Consider the following 12,297-nt stretch of genomic DNA (forward strand, 5'->3'; position numbering starts at 1 on the left):
CTCCGTACGACTATGGCCTGCGCGGTGCGCAACATTCACATCTGCAGGGCTGTCGGTCAAGCCGAGGCCCCGCTTCGACCGCTACTCTAAACCCATGGCAGAGAGCAAATGTCCTCCCTCTCCAGCTTGACGTACAGAATGGCGGACGCACCTCTGATAGGCTGATGCCCAATCTCAAGCCTGCAACATCTTTCCCGCGCATGTGTGACTGGGTGGACGGTATGCACAATGACAAGCATCCAAGGTGGCTCAGCATAGAGATTGCTGAACCCCAGCAGCACAAGGTGTGGCGGCACGCCATCTACAGAATCCACGCAGCCCTGCACTGGTCCGGAGGAGAAGAACCAGGTGCGGCCTTCGGGAGGTGCTGCTAACGTCCGGATGCCTTCCCGTATGTCTTCCCCACCCGGCCCGGTGGAGATCCCACTGTCCGGGGACTCACAGTCACTCATCCACAGCCCACGATGACTCGATGAGGGGTTATTTGTTAGGGTTGGCGCAGTTTCTAAGCGCCTCGCGGACAATGTACAAACGTGCGTGCGTGGCAACTCGCCGGCGGTCTCACGAACTGCGAATCCCTCTGATACACATCCCCCGCGCCAAAATGTCCGCACGAGATCTTATCATCACTGCCCCGACGGATGACGAACGCGTCAAGACCTGGGCCGGGACGCATCAGCTTTGGGGCGCGGCACTCACTCTCGAGGACTACCTGGAGAGGGAGCGTCGCCAGCTCGACATTCCCCTGGCGCGCAATGGTGGCTTGACAAACTGGATTCTCACCGAGGCCGCGTCACCAGCAGGCGCACCCCATCCCATCTTGTCATCGTGCGAGACGCTCAAGAAACGAGTTCTCGTGAAAGGGAAGGATGGAAAGGTTACTGAAGGAACCGCGCATGGGGTGGCCAGTGTCTTCACGCAGCCCGAACATCGAGGCAAGGGCTATGCCTCCATCATGATGAGCCAGCTCTCGGAGACCCTGGCCGACAAGGAAAAGACGAGCGAGGGCTCGGCGATCTGCTCCGTTCTCTGGTCAGACATTGGCAAGAAGTTTTATGCCAGGAGTGGATGGCAGCCCTTTGACAGCAACCACGTCGAGTTCCCCGCCCTCCCGACGCCCGCGACCACCCCTGAGAATATCAAGACCCTTGACAGCTTGGAGAGTCTAGCTCCTCTTGTCGAAGCTGACGAGGCCATCCTCCGGGCCCGTTTCGACTCGGCCGCACAGGGCCCCAAGCTCCAGGTCGCGCTGCTGCCCTCCTTGGATCAGATCCACTGGCATCTACTCCGCGAACGCTTCGTCTCGCAGTCCTTGTTTCCTGAGAAGACTGGCTCTCCCAGCCACGGTGCCATATATACTTCCCCTAAGACTGGGAAGAGGGTTTGGTCTCTTTGGACGAGGAGTTACTCTGGCAAAGTAGATCAGCCGGAGAAGAATACTCTATACCTTCTTCGCTTGGTGGTCGAGGACGGCATCACCGACGCTGAATTGAAGACTGCTCTCCAGGGAATCACGCACATTGCAAGGAGTCTCGCCGGCCAGTGGGCGTGCGGCAAGGTCGAGATGTGGAATCCAGACGTGAAGACCAAGGCTGCCGCCCAAGCACTAGGGGGAAAGTACATTAGCAGGGAAGAGGGCAGTCTGCCGGCCCTGAACTGGTTCGGAAAGGGGCCCGCCGAAGACGTTGAATGGATCTGGAGCGAAAAGTACGCATGGTGCTGAGGAAGAAAGACTTTTGCGGCTCCCACATACACAAAGCTCTACTACACTCGCCATAGATGCAAACATCGGACACCATTTCTCATTGATCCGCATCGGCCTCGTAAGCATCCGTCAACACCTTGTACTACCTGTAGAGAAGAAAATGGTCCTAATGTCCTGCCGGAGCGCCCTGTTGCCCTCCCCTAGCCGGAAATCAAATGATGATGACAAATGTAAAACGACCACGCCCGCTCCTGTAAATGCCCAATCCTGGTCTGTCTACCTGCATTGCATGTCACGATCCCGCAAAAAGAAAAAAAAAGTCGACGGGATGGGGTGGGGGGAATGCGTTGTCTTTAGTAACTGCGTCCGAACATGACCCATTTCTGGGCCTTCTCCTGGCACTCGGGGTTGAGACACTCCGTCTCACCCGCGACAATGCCCTCTGGCTGCTCAAAGGGAATACACAAGCTCTTCATGCCCATGGCTGGGAGCTTCTGGTTCTCAGGGATGTCTGAAGTGTCCTCGGCGCGCGTGGTGAGCTCCTTGATGCGGTCCTCGCACTTCATGCCCAGGCAGAATGGGATCAAGCAGACGTTGCGGTTGTCCAGAGCGGGGATGACCTTTTCCCACTCGGTGATTTGCAGACGGTGTTCGGTAAACGACCTTTCGGCCTTGGCGTACATTTCGGTCTGGATGGTCTCGAGCAGCTCGGGCACCTTCTCGGCAGCGTGGGACAGCGCGATCTTGTCCTTGAAGCCTGTGTCGCGGCGGGCGTAGCTGATGACCTGTGCCTCGGCGTCCTTGGGGCCGAACTCAATACGAAGGGGCACGCCCTTGAGTTCCCAGTCGTTGAACTTCCAGGCAGGGGTGTAGCCCTCACGGAAATCGACCTCACAGCGGACCCCAGCCTTCTTCAGGTTGGCCCGGATGTCCTCAATATCGGATTCGTGCTTCTTCTTGGCCTCCGGAGTGGTGCTCTTGTTGATGCCGACGGGGACGATGATGGCCTGGATCTTGGCCACGCGGGGAGGCAGAACAAGACCCTTGTCGTCGCCGTGGACCATGACCATGACACCAATGACACGGGTAGACAGACCCCACGAGTTCTGCCACACGTGACGATGGGTGCCCTTGGCATTGGGATCCTCCACGGTGATGTCGAACATCTTACTGAAGTTCTGTCCGAGACAGTGGGATGTCGCGCCCTGGATACCACGACCGTTAGAGGGGATGTAGCCCTCTACAGTGGTGGTATAGTAACCACCGGCAAACTTCTCGTTCTCCGTCTTGTGGCCGCGCACGACAGGGACAGCCAGCAGCTGTTCGTAGACACCGGCGTATAGCTCGAGAATCTCCAGAACCTCCTTGCCTGCCATCTCTTCAGTCAAGTGCGCGGTGTGACCCTCCTGCCACAGGAACTCGCGCGTGCGCAAAAAGGGGGTTGTTTGTTTGGCCTCCCAGCGCACGACAGAGTTCCACTGGTTCAGTCGAAGGGGCAGATCGCGATGGCTTCGGATCCATTTCGAATAGTAGGGGTACATGACGGCTTCGGATGTGGGACGAATAGCGACAGGCACCTCGAGGTCCTTGTCGCCGCTGTAAATGGGTTTTAGCGGGATCAGGCTAGCAACGACAAGGAAGTAGGGAGACTTACGCCTTGGTGACCCAGGCCAACTCGGGGGCGAATCCTTCGACGTGATCCTTCTCTTTCTCAAGAGACTTGGAAGACAAGAAGATGGGAAAGCTTGTCTCCTCAACACCCATCTCCTCAATGTGGCTGGTGAACCACTTGCGAATAGTGCTCCAGATGTGCATGGTCAAGGGGCGGAGTACAAAGAACCCAGAGATCTCTTGGTAGTACTCAACCATCTCGGCCTTGAGAACAACCTCCTGGTACCATTGCGGGAAATTGACCGACTTGGACACTGTAATGCCTATAATGTCGTCCTGCTTCTTACCACCACCACCAGCGCCACCACCAGCGCCAACACCAGCGCCAACACCAGCGCCGCCGCCGCCGCCGCCCTCCTTCTTGCCTCCCACGATAGCCAAACTGGCTTGCTTCGCGGCTTTGGCTGCCTTGTCAGCAGCTAGCTTGGCTTGCTTCTCAGCCTTCTTGAGCGCGCTCTTGGAAGGCTCCTGCTTCTTGTCCTGACCGTTGGTCTCCATCTTGATGTGAACGGTTGATAAAGGATCTCGATGAGGCGCGTGAAGGTGCTACGGCGAAGACCTGGATGTAGAGGTCGAGAAGAAACAATGCTCGGCTTCCGACCGCCTGGATGACAACGGCGACAAGTTTGAGGACGGCGAATGACTTCTCAAGCAGGAAGGGAGAACTAAAGGGAGGAGAAAAGATCGGGAGGGGATCCCGAGAAAAAAGTGACACCGGGTGACTCGAGGTTGGGCACCTAAACCAGGCAGGTCCAGGCCGATGGCTAGTGCTAGAACTGCCACTGAACTGGCAGTTGTGCAGGCGAGACCGCCCCGCAGTCGCTCTTGCCTCCCGACTTTGTTGACGTGTGGTGTGTGCGATGAGGGGCACTCACAAAAATTCGCATGGGAAGGCTCCGATTGACAGATATGCGCCGTCCAATGGAATGGCCCAGAAGCTTGACTGATACGCCTTTTGCGGCGATCGCGTGCCCGTTATCGGCTGGGCCTTATCTTCAATCACCAGCCAGCATCAACTTTACCCAGGCAAACAGTTATCCGCGTCGAGATTGCGGGTACTGGCGATAAAGGATTGTGCACACATGGGATCATGCCATTGACTTTGCTTCATGCCGTTTTTAGTTCTTGCACTGCGAATGGCCGGACATTAAATCTGATTAAGGTTGGAGGTATCTCAGGACACCGGCAGAAACACAGCTTACCATCAACTACCTGTTGAAGCCGTTCATGGGGCATATAGATTGACAACGAATACAGTCAAGAATCGCTACAGTCTCAGAACAGATTGCTCTGCCGATTCGGCCACGTTATGGCATTCTCATACCATGTCGCCTTGTAAAGGAAAGGTCGAATGGTCCATCGACAGCCGCAATGGGTTCCGGGTCGGGGCGGCTGGGTGCCTCCCGCAATTCGAGATTGATCGCACAGCAGTGACAGCTCTTGATTGAAGCTGGCCAGATTCGCTACTAATCTGTGATAGTTTCAATCCAGTGTACTGATACGTGTACGTAGTGGTGAGCAATTTGCTTCGAGAAAAGTGAACGCACGGTTGAGAACGCTTAGCAGGTCCACGTCGAAACTCAGGGAAGCTCTGGATATGTGGGAGACAGTGACGCTAGTCTTATTGGGGTTTGGCGTCTTGTGGGCTGGATTAATCCGACACCGTACGCCGACAAAAAAATCGAGGGGCACAAACATTGGATCAGTAGGCCGGTGAGAGCTCCTTGCCAGCAGTAGCCCACTAAGCTCAGGAAGGAGGTACATACGAAAGGCGCCAGCACGATTGCCCTTCTACCCCGAGCATCTGAAAATAATTCCTCGTTTCCTCATCGAACGATTGCCTCCAAACCCCATCGACCTTTGCAACAACGATGGCCTCCATGTTCGAGCAGCCCCGCAACGGCACCCTTTTCTTGGGCGGCCAGAAGATTTCGGGATCCGACATTCGTGACCAGAACGGTACGATAATCCCAAGACTGCGAGCTGAATCTTCAAGGCTGATATTCTACAGTGCTGGCCACGCAAGCGATCGCAAATGTCGTCAAGAGCTCTTTCGGCCCCAGCGGGCTTGACAAGATGATGGTGGATGACATTGGTGTAAGGATGGACGCTATCCGCCAAATTACCTTCGCCTAACAATACTAGGACGTTACCGTGACGAACGATGGTGCGACGATTCTCAGCCTCCTCGATGTCGACGACCCTGCAGGCAAAATCCTAGTCGACCTGGCACAACAGCAAGACAAGGAAGTCGGCGACGGCACCACTTCTGTCGTCCTCATTGCCGCAGAGCTCCTCCGCCGAGGCAACGAGTTGATGAAAAACAGGATACACCCGACCACCATCATCACGGGGTATCGCCTTGCCCTCCGCGAAGCTATCAAGTACTTGAGCGAGAATGTGAGCATCAAGGTCGAGAACCTTGGCCGCGAGTCCCTCATCAACATTGCCAAGACTTCCATGTCGAGCAAAATCATTGGCGCCGACTCCGACTTCTTCGCCGAGATGGTTGTGGATGCCATGCAGGCTGTCAAGTCAACCAACAACCGCAACGAGACAAAGTACCCGGTGAAGGCGGTCAACATCCTCAAGGCCCACGGAAAGGGTGTCCGGGAGTCGACGCTCGTCAAGGGCTACGCTCTGAACTGCACAGTTGCGTCGCAGGCCATGCCTACGCGCATCCAGGATGCCAAGATTGCCATCCTCGACATGAACCTACAGAAGGAGAAGATGAAGCTCGGTGTGCATGTCACCGTGGACGACCCGCAACAGCTCGAGCAGATCCGCGCTCGCGAGTCCGAGATGATGCTGGAGAGGATCGAGCTGATGTTCAAGGCCGGTGCTAACGTTGTCCTGACCACCAAGGGCATTGACGACATGTGCATGAAGATGTTCGTCGAGCGTGGAGCTATGGGTGTCAGGCGATGTAAAAAGGAAGATCTCAGGAGAATCGCCAGGGCGACCGGTGCAACTCTGCTGAGCACATTCTCAGACCTGAACGGCGACGAAAAGTTCGACCCGTCCTACCTGGGTCACGCTGAGGAGGTTGTCCAGGAGCGCATCTCGGACGATGAGTGCATCCTCGTGAAGGGTACCAAGTCTCACTCTTCGGCGTCGATCATTCTGCGTGGACCCAACGACTTCTCGCTCGACGAGATGGAGCGCTCTGTTCATGACTCGCTGTGCGCCGTCAAGCGTACGCTGGAGAGTGGCAGCATTGTGCCCGGTGGAGGTGCTGTTGAGACCGCGCTTCACATTTACCTCGAGGAGTTTGCCGGCACAGTCGGCTCCCGTGAACAGCTTGCCATTGGCGAGTTCGCCCAGTCCCTCCTGGTCATTCCCAAGACCCTGGCCGTCAATGCTGCCAAGGACGCCGCCGAGCTCGTGGCTCAGCTGCGCTCGCGGCACGCCCTGAGCCAGCGCATCCAGGAAGGTGACGGGAGCGAGGACGAGAAGACGCTCGCCCGCAAGAAGGGGTACCGCAACTACGGTCTGGACTTGACAAAGGGCAAGGTGGTGGACGAGCTTAAGCTTGGTGTGCTGGAGCCCAGCATGAGCAAGGTGCGGCAGCTCAAGAGCGCCGTCGAGGCTTGCATCAGCATCATGCGCATTGACACCCTGATCAAGCTGGATCCGGAGCAACCGCAGGATGATGGACACGGCCACTAGAGGCGTAATGTAGAATCACAAGCAGAGATGAAAAAAGAGATGCCCGGTCACGATGACCACGGATGAATCAGAGTCCTCTCCTCGCCGCAGTCTTCATGCCCACATGTTCTTGGTGATGCTGAGTCGTAACAAAAGGAACTTTCAGGATTTTGTATTGTCTTATACATTGATCCTCCGCCAGCACGTCTAGAAAACAATGTGAGCAGGCCTCCGTGATCCCAGGCTCCCCCTTCTCTTCTCTCTTCCTCTGCCTCAGCTGCGTCTACCGCCACACAATCTAATCTCTCGATCGGTCCCGCTATCCAATACTCGTACACAACATGATTATAGTTGTTCTTGTTGCCATTGTTGCTCGCTTAACCGATGATCAGCTTGCCATCCTCGGGGAAGTCGTATGCGGGAACCTCGAGATTGAGAGGGGCAGGGCCCTTTCTTATCCTGCCGGAGATATCGTAGTGAGATCCGTGGCAGGGACAGAACCAGCCGCCATAGTCGCCGGCCTCGCCGATGGGCACGCAGCCCAAGTGAGTGCAGACACCTGTGACAAGAAGTTAGCACATTGCGATCAATCCAGCCCCTTGGTCCAAGACCGTGGTCTTTGGAAAAACGCACCCAACATGACGAGCCACTCGGGCTTCTGAACGCGGTCGTCATCGTTCTGGGGGTCGCGGAGCGACTGGACGTTGACCTTGTTGGCCTCGGCAATCTCGTCCTGGGTACGGTGGCGGATGAACACGGGCTTGCCACGCCACTTGATGATGACCTGCTGCATGTCAGAAATGTGCCTCCTCAACATGTCTGTGCGTGACTCACGTTCTTGCCCTCGGGGATGGTGTTGAGGTCAACCTCGACCTTGGCCATGGCCAGAACATCCGCGGAAGCCGACATGTTCACCAAGAACTCTGTTTCCACTCGTCAGCACACTCTGATTCCATCTCTCCGGCCATTTTTCCCCCTGGCTGCATCGCGTCGCAATCGATCGTAATTTCAACCCGAATTGGCCTGTTTCCAAAGGGAAGCCACCCACCTTGCACAGTGCTCTTGGCTCCAGCCGCCGTGATGGCGCCCATGCCACCGACCATAAAGTACTGGAACAGCTTGTTCTTGCCGGGGTTGGCCGACGAGACATACTTTCCAAAGTCGGGGACGTTGTTGGCCTTGCTGGTGCCGGCCTTGAAGGGGCTGCTGTACGAGGTCCATGTCGTCGCATTGTCGTTGCGGACGGCCGTGGTGCTGAGGGCGCGGACGGGGGCGGCAGCCGACGAAGACGAGGTGGCGCGGAGGCACGCGCGGGAAGCGTGGGTGAGGGCCGCCATTGTGTGAGCTGTCGGATAAGTTTGGTGGATTGGGGGGGTGCGAGATTGTGGGCGGCGGGCAATTGGAGGTTGAGGTGTTTGATGATGCTTGCTTTGCCGAAAGTTTTGGGATTTGGCCGGGGGTGCCTGAGGCGACAATATCCCGTGCGAGAGCTCAAATTGATTCGCTACGATTGGCTGCAGCCGTGGAGTGGATCCCGATCTCTTCCGCTGCCGCGATGAACGTACGTCTCGAGTTCTCGACGTCAAGAAACACTTGGCCTGACTACATCATGTTGATTCTTCGTTTTTATTTGCTCGTGACATCGTCTATATGCTGATGGTGGTACATTCGATTGCTAAGATTTGCTCATGCTCAGTGCAGCAGCCTCAGCTCTTCTACGTAATTGCGCATCTCCTCCGAGCTTGGTCCTAGCCCTTCGCAAATCACCTCCTGCTGGCTCTCGTTGAGATCGAGAAATCTTTCCAGTATCTCGCCGTCGAGGAAGCGATATGGCTTCTCGCCCGTCCTGTGCTCACCTCTATACGCGCGCCAGTCGTCAAATGTAAGTTCACCGGGGGTGTCCATGTGCTGAACTAGCCTGTCCTGGAAATCCATCAAAAGCTTCTCCGATCCGGGCTGCACTTCACCAAATAGCCACATGGAACCCTCAACCTAGACTGGATTAGTGATCGTGAAAATGGCGGAGATGCGTAGTTGAGTCGACTCACCGATCCGAGGAACGCCTTGGCTTGTACCAGGGTGTTCTCGGTAGGGGCGACTTGAAGGCTCCGTATGCGGTTGATCTGCTCGCCTAGGTTCATCTCGCTGGTGATCTCCAACCGCTTCTGGTCTTGCTCTGTAGGGGCTTCAGCATTCCGCCGAAGCACCAAAAGGTTACCCAAAGCGTCCGCCTCGAGCCACTTATCGCCCCCCAATTGGCAAATCGCAGTAGTCTGACTTGGCTGGTAGTCCCGGGCGCGCTCAATGAGCTTGGCCTTGGATTCGTTTGTCGGTGGCTGGAACTCCACTAGAGTAAGCGACTGCATTAAGTCACCGACTCCAATCATGTTCCCTGATATATCGAGGTCAATGGGCATCGAGGACGGCCGATAAGCAGCTATTTTCTCGAGAAACGCGGTGGCTGAGGTACGTTCCTGGTAGCTGAAGGCAACCAATGTCTTGCTGAGGCCCGCGATCAAGTATCCGTCGAGCACGCCGAGACAGCGGCAGTTGCCTCTGAGTCCGAGACTGAGCAGCTGGTAAGGTTTCCGGTCCTCGTCTACGCCAATGACAATGATACGGCCTCGTGTACCGTCGCCCTCGACATCGTCGCTGTCTGTGAGGACCGAGGTGCCAATGATGAACCTCTCAGCGGGTGTGCCGTTGGCGTCTGGTAGCTCAGCACGAATTAAGCATTCTACCATTTCCAATCCATCGTTTGCCACCTGCAGCTCAAACGGATCCCCTAGTTTTTTGAAGACAACCTCGTCCACAAGTTGAAAGGAGCTGCTCGCGATTTCTGTGTTGTTCTGCAGCGTCTTCTTGATACAGCCCAACCCAAAGGCCTTCAAGCCCGGTGAATAAGCCAGTCTGCGAACCGTCTGGCTCACGGTTAGGGGCTTCACATGCGTCAATCGCTGCTTGTCAATTCTGCTCAACCGCACGTGACGATCTGTGGACAGTATGATGTGATCGGGGAATGCTGCCGAGTCAAAGGGGGCCACGAAAGTCGCGTCATCGGCTGTCGTTGCTGAGTACACAAGACGACCATCAGAGCTGTAGATGAGACTAGGATGATCCGTCGTGGCAAACACGTTGGAGACTCCCGAGTCTTGTGGTAGGATGTGCAGTCTTGCTGCTCTGCTGCCCAATGTTACAGTCTTTCGACCCGACAACTCCGATCCGTTGGCGCCGACAGCGAAACTGATGATGTTACCGTCCTCGCTAGCAACAACCAAGGTTGGCCCCGAAAGATCAGGCTGGTGAAGTTGGACTAGGGCAACGTCTCGTGGCACTGCGGCACTATCGCTTGTCTGCCGCAACGACTCGCCGCGAATGGAATCGAGCGTGTCCAGTCTCACTAGAGAAATTGTGCCTGATGTCCACCAACCAACGACGCCAATGTCAGTCAGACACGAGCTCGCGTGAAGACACGACATTTGCTCAGGTATGCCAACCGAGGCATTCTGTGATGTGTCCTTTTGTCTGGCCGCTAGATTCTTTGTGAGGTCCAGCGACACCAGCACCGTACCCTCGACCGACATGAGTAGCCAGTGGTCGTTGGCCGAAGCTGCCGTGATGGCTTGACCGTGTGGCGTGTCCCACTGTGCAACAGTCATGCCACTCTCTCCATCGGTCAGCCTCGCGAAACCGGGAGTCGCTTGCAAAAAGAGCCCGCTTGGAAGGCTTGTCGCCAGAAGCGTCTCGGCATCGAGCGCGAACCCACCAAACTCAAACACCTCCTCAATGCTCTCGCCATCGTCACTGAAGCGGAACACACGAGTCTCGTTCAGCAGCGATACCAAAACAACGGAGTGTGGAGCCGCGCCATGTAGTCTGAGGGTGTGCAATCCACGCGTGCCTTCGATTTCGTCCAACATGCCCGTGTCTGCCAAGCCAACACCACTGCGGATACTTCGCAGTGATCCGTCCTTGTATGCACCGCAGCCGGCAACAACGCGCGCCTGACCTGATGAGAAGGCATTGCCGGCAAGATTGTTGCCTTCCCGGTTGCCCATGTCCATGATCGCAAAGTCGAGAATCGGCGCGTTGTTGCGAATGGTGTCGATAATCTGGATTCTCTTGAGCGAAAGATCTAGCAGCAGCACCTGGCAGTCACCATGCCGAGATGCCAGGAACAGTTTGTTGTCGCCCAGGTATACCAGTTGTGATGCCCTGGATGGCTCGGTCTCGCCGTCATCCGAGTAGAGCTGAAGCTTGGTGACAGTCATTCCCTGAACGACCTCGCCGGCCTGCTCAATCATGGTGTCGAGTGTCAAGACATCCAGTCTACCGTAATCATCCGCCAGTATATATGTCCTATCGTCATATTGCTCCCAGGCCACGTAAAGCTTGGGCTCCCTCAGTCCCACCGAGATCTTATTGTAATACGTGCTGTCAAAGTATGTCAGAAGCGTCTCTCCGACTACTAACAGACCACCTAGAAGTGGCTTTGCGTCTGCTTTTTGCCGAGACTGGTATCTTTTTTCATCAGGGATGCGAACTGGAATCAACGTCCTGGCATAGTGGTCTTCGATTGTTGCTTGAAATGTTCGATCCTTGGTGGGATCAAATTTGGAAATATTGTTGCCGGCGTCGTCCTTGGTCAAGCGATACACAGCGAGCTGGGCCTCTTCCTGGTGAAGTCGACTGTTGTAGAGGAACGCAATCGTGGGGTGTCCGTCGGGCGTGTGTACAAAGATGCTGTCCTTGATCCAGAGTTCAGTCAGGCGTACTTGCTCCTGCATGTCCAGCTTGAGCTTCTCGGGGGCGCGAGTCCTCAGCCGAAAGGGATTCAGCACGCCTTCCCAAAGATGCATCACCATGAACCTGCCGGTAGGGTCTACCAGACATTGGTTCTGGCATAGCGAGTGTCGCATATAGGGTTCCGAGTCATCGACGAGTCCATTCTCCTTGACCGTATCCAGTCTTCTGGTTTGGTGGTTCCAGAGCACGGTAAAGTACTGCTGGCGATCGGTGCCGACGAACAAGAGCTCCGGAGCATCTTTGGGCTGTAGTCTCTGTAGCATGACGATTGTGCCATATATGATTCGCGTATCAGTACATAGCAGACCATCCTCTGTACATCGCCAAACTTCGATTCGGTTCGCTTTTCTGTTGTGGTGTCCCTGTCAGCTACCGGCTCGTCTCCATCTCGTCTCGCGTCCTTGGAGGGGTCTAGCCTTACGCGATGATGAGATCCTCCTCGTCCGGGGATTTCAAGTGCATTCGCA

General features: G+C 55.8%; 5 protein-coding genes across 5 annotated transcripts; 2 read left to right on the forward strand and 3 right to left on the reverse strand.

Moving 5' to 3' along the window:
• Positions 1 to 604: 604 nt before the first annotated feature.
• Positions 605 to 1,723, forward strand: J7T54_006885 (Lysine acetyltransferase-like protein; the record flags this gene model as incomplete). The annotated part of the gene is made up of 1 exon (XM_051508410.1): positions 605 to 1,723. The coding sequence occupies one exon, from the start codon at positions 605 to 607 to the stop codon at positions 1,721 to 1,723; it is 1,119 nt and encodes a 372-aa protein (XP_051366099.1).
• A 335-nt stretch (positions 1,724 to 2,058) lies between these two features.
• Positions 2,059 to 3,874, reverse strand: J7T54_006886 (putative proline--tRNA ligase-like protein; the record flags this gene model as incomplete). The annotated part of the gene is made up of 2 exons (XM_051508420.1): positions 2,059 to 3,301; positions 3,360 to 3,874. The coding sequence occupies 2 exons, from the start codon at positions 3,872 to 3,874 to the stop codon at positions 2,059 to 2,061; spliced, it is 1,758 nt and encodes a 585-aa protein (XP_051366100.1).
• Positions 3,875 to 5,247: 1,373 nt separating this feature from the next.
• On the forward strand, positions 5,248 to 7,045 carry J7T54_006887 (T-complex protein 1 subunit alpha-like protein; the record flags this gene model as incomplete). Its single annotated transcript, XM_051508431.1, has 3 exons — positions 5,248 to 5,335; positions 5,388 to 5,458; positions 5,522 to 7,045. The coding sequence occupies 3 exons, from the start codon at positions 5,248 to 5,250 to the stop codon at positions 7,043 to 7,045; spliced, it is 1,683 nt and encodes a 560-aa protein (XP_051366101.1).
• A 356-nt stretch (positions 7,046 to 7,401) lies between these two features.
• On the reverse strand, positions 7,402 to 8,361 carry J7T54_006888 (Cytochrome b-c1 complex subunit Rieske-like protein; the record flags this gene model as incomplete). Its single annotated transcript, XM_051508442.1, has 4 exons — positions 7,402 to 7,583; positions 7,658 to 7,808; positions 7,859 to 7,947; positions 8,073 to 8,361. The coding sequence occupies 4 exons, from the start codon at positions 8,359 to 8,361 to the stop codon at positions 7,402 to 7,404; spliced, it is 711 nt and encodes a 236-aa protein (XP_051366102.1).
• Positions 8,362 to 8,716: 355 nt separating this feature from the next.
• Positions 8,717 to 12,093, reverse strand: J7T54_006889 (DNA damage-binding protein 1a-like protein; the record flags this gene model as incomplete). The annotated part of the gene is made up of 4 exons (XM_051508453.1): positions 8,717 to 9,016; positions 9,073 to 9,200; positions 9,303 to 11,458; positions 11,579 to 12,093. 4 exons carry the CDS (start codon positions 12,091 to 12,093, stop codon positions 8,717 to 8,719), a joined length of 3,099 nt encoding a protein of 1,032 aa, XP_051366103.1.
• Between the last annotated feature and the right edge of the window lie 204 nt (positions 12,094 to 12,297).

This window comes from Emericellopsis cladophorae (assembly GCF_022114955.1).
Source record: "Emericellopsis cladophorae strain MUM 19.33 chromosome Unknown NODE_2_length_1295279_cov_118_880017, whole genome shotgun sequence".
Taxonomy (NCBI): Eukaryota; Fungi; Ascomycota; class Sordariomycetes; order Hypocreales; family Bionectriaceae; genus Emericellopsis; species Emericellopsis cladophorae.